We start from the raw sequence: 9005 nt of genomic DNA, 5'->3' as shown, positions 1-9005 counted from the left end.
GAGGGGGGCTGCAGGGCATGGCTGGGGGGCTGCAGGGTAGGACCGGGGGGCTGTGGGGCCGACGGGGTGGGGGGAAGATGCTGCATGTGCATACCCAGCCGGCGGGCACAGCCTCTGGCTCAGCAGAAAAGGAGCAGAGGGGATGGAGGGTGGCCGGGTGCTCGTGGCTGGTGCTGCGTGGCGGGCACGGGAAGGAGAGGGGAGCCTGTGTCGGAAGCAACCCCTGTGTCCCTGCGTGGAGCCAGCCCAGGGGCTGCCCTGCTGCGGGACTCCTCTGCCCCCATCCTTCCCTTGCTCCAAAACGCTCCACGTGCCCTGGCTCAGCACCCCCTACCCTCACCCATGTCGAGTGCTGCCGGGCGATGGGAAAGTTGGGACCCGAGGGCTGGGCTGGGGGAGCGGGAGGTTGCAGAGGAGCTGCCGGGGGCTCTGGACTCCAGGGCGGCAGCTGCCTGCCCCCGACGGGGAGCGGTGCCGCCGGCATTCCCAGCCCTGCCTTTCTTCTCGGCTTGTTTTTCCCTTCGTCTTTCCCCCCTCTCTCCCATCTGCTCTCGCTCCGGCTCTCTCGCCTCCAGCCGTGTTTGCTGGGGGAGCGTAGATGCCCACGTCCTGCTGCTGGCGGCAGATGCTCTATAGCCCCCTATGGATATAGGTCCTTCTGGCGGCCAGAGCCCCGTTCCCCGCTGCTCCCTCACCGAGCCTTTCTGCAGCGAGTCCTGGGGAAGCCCCGGCAGAGCCAAAGTGCGTAGCTCTGGCACCAGCCCCTCCGGACCTGCCAAGTCCGTATCTGCCCCCAACGCCTGGTGGGACGGGCGGTTTTCAGCTCGGGGGTAGCCCAGCACGGCTGTGGCAGGGCTGGGTGCTGGGGGTGCTGGGGGCAGGACAGCCGGGGGCACCTCGGGCATCCTTGGCTGGAGGGAGCACAACCCACTGGCGGTCCTCACCCGCCAGGTCCGGGGTGTCTGAGGCTGTAGGAAGCCATCGGAGACATCCCCATCACTCGAGACAGGCGCAGAGACCACCCCTGCCAGCTCTGCCTCCGCTCGACACCGAGCCTCTGCGTGGATCTCCCTTCAGCTTGTTTTCCGTAAAATCGCTTCCCCAGCCGTCAGCCAGGTCCTCTGCCTCAGTTTCCCCATGGCAATGCTTGTCGCTGGGTGTGCTTAAGAAGCAAGGCGGTGTGATGTGGTCTGGATAACTTGGGACACACGGACACATCGATAACCGTTTCCTGCTCCACTTTGACTTCTTTTGGCCGGTTGGTCTCCCCTTGCATGAAGGCGTGCTCGAGAGGTCTCTTTGAAACCTCTTTCCTCTGAAAACCCACTAATTGTGAAAATGAGCTGCAGCAGGTTTTCTTCAGCCCTTCCGCTCTCCCAGGGTGGGTTACCCCCGGAGGTGGATCTCCTTCGGGTGCTGCTCTGCTTTCCGTGGTTTCATGACTTGCCCAGCTTGCTGTGGTGGGAGCAGGTGAGCTGGGGGATGCTCTGGTCTTTGCTTCTGCGGATCAGCGCTGCTTATGTCAAGCCGGCTGGCTTTTATCCGGAGCAGACAAGCACGTAAGCCCCTAATACCCATGCATCCTCCTCCCACAGCAGCCGGGTCCCTTCAGCCCCCCCCCAAGGAAAGCTTTGCATCCTCATTGCAACCTGAATACCCCCAGCTTATTAAAACACAAGGGGTGAGGGACAAAAACGCCTCATCATGGGTAAATGGCTCTTCGTGGGCCATCGTAGATGGGCTGGTGCGTATTCGGCCATCACTTGGGTGTGCAGGTTTGTGCGCCTGCGTGGCAGCGGCCGTCCCCAAGCAGCCACGGTCTGTGCTGGGGGAGGACTAACCTGCGTCCCCTTCTCCATCGGGCTGCCCAGGGTGGGGTTTATCTGCTTCCCATCCCTCAGTGGTGGCAGTTTAATGTCAGCCTGGTCCATGGAAAGTGGCTGTTCCCCTTTGCCCCCTCCCGGCGTCTCGCCCGGCAGAGCGGCAGTGACGAGCAGGAGGTTATAACCACGCGGCGAAGATCAGCTGCGGGTCCCCACGTCTGCTCGGCAGGCAGGTGTCAAAACAAGCATCGTTCGCGAGGGGTTTGTGTGGGCAAACATCTTGTCGGCGCTTGCTGGTTCCCGGCACCAGCCGGCAGGTTCGTGGGCTGATGGGTTTTCACCCTGGCAATGGGAAGGGAAGGCGCGAGGGGGGAGATTTTGGCAGTGGGGGGGTACAGCCGAGCTCGGCAGGTCCCGTGGGGCAGAAGTGGTGGTTTTGGGTGCCCAAGCACGGGGCAGAGGGGCACCGTGGCCGTCTCTCACCCCCCTTCCCTCCGCAGCTGCCGCCGCTCACTTCAGCTTCTGCCGCAGCCTCCTGGAGCACACGGTCTCGGCCGAAAACCTCAGCTACCGCCTGCAGAGGAACCCGGGCAGCAGCCTCACCTGGCACGATGGCCGGAGCCAGCGGGCCGACGGCGGCCGGACCATCAGGGGCGCGGAGGGCTCGCAGGTACCCGCCGGGCTCCTCCGCACCCCCCCGGACCCTGCCCCGGGGCTGCCCAGGGGAACGCGGCTCCTCATGTCGCCCCCCATCCCATCGATTCCCCACAGGAGCATCTCTTTCTCTGCAGGATCAGGCCTTCAGATCCCATTTTGCTGAAAGCCCTCGTGATTATTGGGCATTTAATTATAGTAATATATATAAATATAATAATTTGATTACTATCATCAGGCTGGGGGCTGTGCTGGGGGGAGGGCTGTGCAGTCACCTCCCGTCCACCCCTGGAGCTGGGACTTAATACAATTTTGCAGTAAATGTGCCAGACCCAAATTCCTTATAATGCCTTAAAATCCCTGAGCGCTTGGGTATGTCTCTTAGCCAGGTTTGGACCGTTGACCTCCTAAAATTCTGAACTGTATTGCGTTAATGAGGCTGTGAGCTGAAGGTTTCCAGCGATTTGCCTGCTGCCCTGCCTCTGCACGGCGGTGGGAAGGAGCATCTTCCCAGTGAGCAGCTCCTGCTGCTTCCTAACCCCTTCGTAACGCCCTGGGAGCGGTGTTCGGAGGCAGCACATCCAGCCAGTGACCTCTGGAAAGAAAACGGGGGAAATCGAACTGCCCGGCTTCCAGCCTCCTACATGGAGATGCTTCTCCATCTTGAGGGCCTGGCTGGTTCGGCGTCAGAGGGGAGCAGGGTCCCCGCAGGGACGGGGACAGTCCCACACTCACGCTGTGATGCTCACAGGAGCAGCAGCCCCTCAGGTCCCCCTGTCCTGGCAGTGCTGTGCCTCTCGTCCCCATCATCCCTCCAGGCACCCCGGTGGCCCCTTTCCTCTTGAACCTCTGTGAAAAGCATGGGGACAGCGCTGCCTGCACGGGGACACACCAGCCACTCTCCGGGTACCAGCTGTGTTCATCATGGCTCTCCCTCGTCTGCCTCTACGTGCCTCCCAGAGGGATTTGGTGGGGAGAAAGGCTTTAATTTTGCCATAAGCAAGGAAAAATACCCGAGAGAAGGGAGGTGACGTGGGTTGCTCCTTGCAGCTCCCAGGGGACGGCTCCCACCACCCAGCTCCCCCCGGCCACCTCCTGCCTCCCCGCAGGAGCAGCCTCCGAGCCCTCCCGCCTGCTCTCCTCAACACCGGCGCTCGATATTCACGGCTGAGAGTTTATCAGAGCGACAGCGCAGCTCAACCGGCTGGAAAACGAGCCGGTGATTCATTACACCTCCCCTTCCCACCCAGGGAGCGCAGGGACTCGCTTGGGGACCCGCTGGGGGGGCTTCGCCCACCGCAGGGGACGATGTGCCCCGAGCCGGCAGGGCAGTGTTTAGGGATGCTGAGATGGGTCCCCGGCGCGGGGCTGTGTCTGATGGGCGAAGCGCTTGCAGACATGAGCGTGCCCAGGGAAATTGCAGGTTGTTTGTCACCTCTTCCCCCGTGCCTCGGAGGGTTAGTTGGATAATAGCTGCAGGAAGCTCACGGGAAGCTCGCAGGAAGCTGGCCGTTATTTCCCCCAGCCCCTCCGCTTCTCATCATTGCTCGTTAGTTGGATCCAGAGCAAATCGATTTCCCCCAGCCCCTCCGCTTCTCATCATATCATTGCTCGTTAGTTGGAAGCAAATCGCCTCCTCCTCCCCACGGCACGCTCTCCGGCGCGCTCAGCCGAGTTGGCACGCTCTCCGGTGCGCTCAGCCGAGTGTGAAGGAGCCGAGCGGCCGGGCGCAGGCTGGGGCTGCTCCTGCGGGCAGGCGGCTCCCGGGACGTGTCTGGGGGGGCGGGCAGCTACCGGGGGGCCCCCCAAAGGCGGGCTTTGGTTTGGTTTGGTTGGGAAACCAAATTGTGCGCATTGTCTATCGCATTTTCTGTCTGCTTTGGAGATGGACTCCTTGGTTATTAATTTACAGCCTCCCAACTTTGCCTTCTTCCCTGTCGCTCGAATGTCCCCAGCTGCCACAGGCGAGCCCTCCTTGAGGCAAGGTCCCTTTCCAAGCCCAAATGCTCCTCTGGGCGCCGGCAGCAGCTCCTGCCAGGCTGGCCGGGCTCCATGGGGTGAGCAATGCCCGGCACGGGGCCAGGGGAGATGTCCCAGACCCTGCTGCCCTCCGCCGCCTCCTCTCTGGCATCGCTCAGGGACGTGTCATTAGTTTCAGTAACCGCGGGATGTCTGGAGTCCCTGTCACACTAATTATCTCCGCTCGTCTATTAGGCATGCTTAATTAGCCAATATTCACACATGGAGGTCGACATTGGCATACCGCGGTCCAAGCGCTGTTGACCTTTCCCATGCCTGTACGCTCCCGCATAGGCTGCTGCTTCTGCCATGCCCCTGCCGTGCCCTGGACATGGGTGAGGACCGTGCCAGCAGGGACCCTGGCAATCCAGTCCCCTCCTGCTGCAGGCAGCGGGGACCCCTTTCCCATCCCCACCTGCCTGCAGTCCAGCCCAGGACAGTCCTGGCGACTCGGGCGCAGGGAGCTGCTTTTGGAGGAGCAATGTTTGCTGGTGCTGCTCGAGGATGAAGTTTCGGCATTGCCGGCAGCGGAGAGCTCACCAATCTCCCCTGGGTGCTAAAACCAGGAAACGGTGGATTTCTGCATCCCCCAGCCCCATTTCCCAACCAGCCTGGAGGATTCCCCCGGGAGAAGTGGGCTCGTCCCCCTGCGCTGTTACAGCTCAAGGCGTTCGGTTTGCTCCGTACCGAGATAAACCCAGGCTGCAAAGACCTCGCGAGGCCGGGGTCGCTGTGATGTGGGCGAGGAAATGGAGCTACCGGGCGGCTCGGGGCGAGACCGGCCACTCCAGCAGGCAGCTGGAGGGAGGGATGCTGGCAGACAAACCCCATCTCCCCACGGGCACCGCTTCTCCCCCTCCATCCCCTCGGCTCTGCAGGTCCTGGTCCCATCCTGCCACCAGGCAGGTGCCTGCTGGGCACCGAGGCCGGGCAGGCGGCCAGTGCTGGAGGAAGCAGCCTGTGTTGGGGGCCAAGACAGTCCGGGCAAGGGGCGAGGGTGTGTGGCAGAGGTCTCCGGGAGGTGGAGGGTGGCCAGGTCACTTTAGGGTGCTGAGGACTGCAACCCTGGTTTATCCCAGATGTCTCCGGGCATGGCAGCACCCCAAGAAAGAGCTGCCGTGTTCAGAGGTGGCTTTAGATGCCTGTGAGGCTGCAGGACCTCGTCGTGCCTGGTCAGCTCAGGGTTGAAGGAGGCTGAGCAGGAGAGAAAGGGAGAGTCCCTCCTGCTCCAGGGCACCAGCTGGCTGCTCGCTACTTCCCTGGGGACTTCTGGTGGGGATGGCTTTGCACCGGTACCAGCTTCTGGTGGGGATGGCTTTGCACTGGTACCCACTGCCCCCCAGGACCTCGCTGGCTCCATCCCCATGAGAGCTGCCAGCAGGCGCCCTTCTCTGCCCAGCGAGGGGGGCTCCCTGGGGACCCCCGGGACGTCTCCTGAGCCCACGCGATGCTCTGCTGGGCTGGGAGATGTGTAGGGGAGGGGGACCAGAGTTCTCGCCTGCCGCAGGAGGGCCGGCTGGCTCCCAGGTGTAGGGTCTATGTAGGGCAGGACCCCCACCTCGGCCTCCCATCCCCTCTCCCCCCGCCTCCCCCACCGGTTCCTCTGCTGCTGCTATTTCAGGGCGGGCCCAGAGACTCCAGAGGGTACAAAGCCAAAATCTGCCGGTGTCGCTGCAGTCCCGTGTCGCTGGCCAGCACCCCCCCTGGGCTGACCTCCCGGCTGAGGCGTTTCCCTCCTCGCAGGGTTGAATCCCACTAACCTCCTCCCCTCCCGCTCCCCACAGGGCCGTGCCTGCGACCACTATGGCATCTACCACACCAGCCCCACGCTGGGCAGCCTGGCCAAGCCGGTGGTGCTCTGGACCCAGCAGGATGTGTGCAAATGGCTGAAGAAGCACTGCCCGCATAACTATCTCATCTACGTCGAGGCGTTCTCCCACCACGCCATCACAGGTACGGTAGACACCCCCACTAATCACCGGTACTAATCGCCATCGGCACGTGCTCCTGGGAAATAGCTGTCTGGAGGTCTGTGGTTCGGAAGGCAGACGTACCCCCCATTTCTGTCCCCTCTCTCCACGGAGATGCAGCCAGGGTGAGAGCTGCCCCATGACAGCGGGCACGGGGACACCCACCCGGGCTGGGCAGGAGGCATCTGCCACTGGGGTGAGCTTCGGGACAGGCTGGATGTTGTTTAAAATGAGCATAAATTGCCCAAGGGAGATTGTGGTTTATAAGATGGGGAAGAGTCTTCTCCTTGCCTAGATTAATATAATAAGAATATTTTTACAGTTTTTTAAATATTGAAAATTCTTGCAGGAGAGGAAAGATCCCTGCTCAGCTGGAGTCCAAGTTGCAAATGTCTTCCTCCAGGTCTGAATCCAACTCCCAGCCAAGTCCTTGAAGGATAATAACCTCTAGGACCTGCTCCCTCCCCTTTGACCCCTGGGGACTCTGGCTTTGACTCCCATGTACGAGCGCCGTCCCGGTCTGACCGCGACGTGTGCATGGCCGGGCAGAGCTCTGCCAGGGCCAGGAGAAAGCAGCGGGGAAGGGAGCGCTGGAGCTGCCTGCGAGGGATGCAAAGCCCTAATGCAAGAGCCCAGCCAGCCCTTGCACGGGAAACAAAGGCAGCATTAGCAAATGTACGCTGGGAAACAAGGACAAAAGCTGGTTGTAAATCCCTCATCTAATAGCCCCCGGACTGGAGGAGAGTGGCTCGCAGGGGACGGTGGCGGCAACGCTAATGCATTTTGATGGGTACCCCTGTTCCCCCAGGACGGCCAGCCCATGCGGGGACCGTGCGCTCAGAAAAACATCTCCTGATGTGGGAGGTGGAGCGGAGAAATGGAAAGCTCCTGCCTGCGGGGATGGGTTGCGTGATTGCTAGAGTCAGTAGCTGTCCCAAGGCTGGGGACCTCGAGCTGCCACCCGGTGCTCTCCGAAAGCGGGGCCACCCGCGAGGCTTCCCCGTCCCCGTGGGTCCAGGTGGCGAAAGAGCATTTTAGGATTTCTTCCCTTTCCCCCTCCTTGTTCCCACATGAACACGGGTCCCCGTTGGGTCGCACTTTTACGGTGTCCCCGCCACGTCGCTGAGCGACGCCGTGTTTGCAGGTCGGGCGCTGCTGCGGCTGAACGGGGAGAAGCTGCAGCGCATGGGCATCGCTCACGAGGCGCAGCGGCAGGAGGTCCTGCAGCAGGTCCTGCAGCTCCAGGTGCGCGAGGAGGTCCGAAACCTGCAGCTGCTCAGCCAAGGTAGGGCCGGCGGGAGGCTGAGCGGGGAGAGAGGCCACGAAGCCGAACCCCGGGGAGGTTGTGTCCCTCCCGCAGCCATCCGGAGAAGGAGAGCAGCGGCTGGGTGGCTGCCAAAGCCAGAGGCACCCACCTGCATGTTGCTGGTGCAAATGCGGCCCATGCCGTGGCTGGGATGGGGTGTGGAGCACAGGTTGCGGTGCGCAGGGATGGGTTGTGGTGCCCGGGGCCGGGCTGCGGTGCACAGCACAAAATCCCTTAGTGGCATTTTGCGTGGAAGGGATGGGATTCTCCAGGGCTGGCAGTGGGTGAGCTGGAACGTGCCACCCTGCAGGCTGTTTATTCCTTCCTCTCCCCCCTTGTTCCAGCTTCTTTTGGAAATGTCTCCTAGCTGATCCATCTGTTTGGCAGATTGCACCAACACTGTGAACCGAGCACCTCTGGGATGGGCTGTGCACCGCCGATACGAGACCTGAACCGCACGCTTGGAATATGAAGAGACAGCTTCCCAGCCACTCCGGGGCTTCTCTCCTTCTTCTTCTTTCTCTTTCTTTCTTACGAATACATTTCTGTGCAGAGATGGGAGGTTTCCTCCAGCAGACGTGGCTCTGGGCTGGAGGAGAATTAGCAAAACAGCGGCTGGGACAGATGAACTTTTGCCCACCTGAGCCTGATGGTTCACAGGGAAAGAGATGGGAAAAAGGAGATGGCGACAGGCAGGGCTCAGCGTCGCGGACAAATCGAGCGCGGTTATTCCCGGGACGGCTCAGAGCCATACGCAGGACGGTGAAGCATTATGCACATGGGCGACATCCAGCACCCGGTGGCTTTGTGTCCGTACCTCGGAGCTTATTTAGGGAGCTTTAGTTTCCTCTTCAGACTGGGCTGTCTTCCAGCGTCCTAGGAGGTAACATTATCAGTAGCAAATAAGATGACCCGACCAGCCAAAAAATAATTAAAAGGGGGGCCAAGCCACCAGTGCCCAGCTCCACTTGCTGAGTTAAAAAGGGAGCTGAGTCATTGGAGCTGGAAAAGCTGGGAGCAAAGGCAGGGTGGACGTGCCAGGAGGGTGCCGTGGCCTGGAGGAAGCTGTGCCAGGAGCTCGTCCTTCATCCATCCTTGTTTGCAGGCAGACGGGGGGAGCCGATGCAGGGGCCGGGTGGGAGCAGCTGGGGACGCTGCCGGGCAGTGCCGGGTGCTGCCCACGGTGAGGCTGGGGATTCCTGGGTGCCACGGCTCCCCCCCCCAGCCCCGGTG

At 61.7% G+C, this 9005-nt stretch overlaps 2 protein-coding genes across 2 annotated transcripts in view; one reads left to right on the top strand and one right to left on the bottom strand.

Annotated features, from left to right (window-relative positions):
* PRPF6 (pre-mRNA processing factor 6) overlaps positions 1 to 1276 on the bottom strand; it is a 44657-nt gene extending 43381 nt beyond the window's left edge. The window contains exons 1-2 of the mRNA XM_009273930.2: positions 1211 to 1276; positions 696 to 911 (exon numbers count right to left, since the gene is read on the bottom strand). Coding sequence (XP_009272205.1) covers positions 696 to 911; positions 1211 to 1276 — 282 coding nt within the window. The remainder of the gene's footprint in view (positions 1 to 695; positions 912 to 1210) is intronic.
* Positions 1277 to 1482: 206 nt separating this feature from the next.
* SAMD10 (sterile alpha motif domain containing 10) lies at positions 1483 to 8224 on the top strand. The gene is made up of 5 exons (XM_009273929.1): positions 1483 to 1559; positions 2235 to 2493; positions 6281 to 6449; positions 7611 to 7751; positions 8160 to 8224. Exons 1-5 carry the CDS (start codon positions 1483 to 1485, stop codon positions 8222 to 8224), a joined length of 711 nt encoding a protein of 236 aa, XP_009272204.1.
* The last annotated feature ends 781 nt before the right edge of the window (positions 8225 to 9005 follow it).

This window comes from Aptenodytes forsteri, unplaced genomic scaffold, assembly GCF_000699145.1.
Source record: "Aptenodytes forsteri isolate BGI_AS27 unplaced genomic scaffold, ASM69914v1 Scaffold47, whole genome shotgun sequence".
NCBI classification, from domain to species: Eukaryota; Metazoa; Chordata; class Aves; order Sphenisciformes; family Spheniscidae; genus Aptenodytes; species Aptenodytes forsteri.
Note: the sequence above shows the minus strand (reverse complement) of the source record. Positions and strands in the feature narration are given on the sequence as shown.

What these genes read in the sequence shown, in the direction of transcription:
- SAMD10 (XM_009273929.1), top strand. Translation starts at nt 1,483, where the DNA reads ATGCTCTGGTCTTTGCTTCTGCGGATCAGCGCTGCTTATGTCAAGCCG. An exon ending in TATCCGGAGCAGACAAGCAC is followed by an intron (nt 1,560 to 2,234) that starts GTAAGCCCCTAA and finishes CGAGCTCGGCAG; the next exon opens with GTCCCGTGGGGCAGAAGTGG. An exon ending in GGGGCGCGGAGGGCTCGCAG is followed by an intron (nt 2,494 to 6,280) that starts GTACCCGCCGGG and finishes CGCTCCCCACAG; the next exon opens with GGCCGTGCCTGCGACCACTA.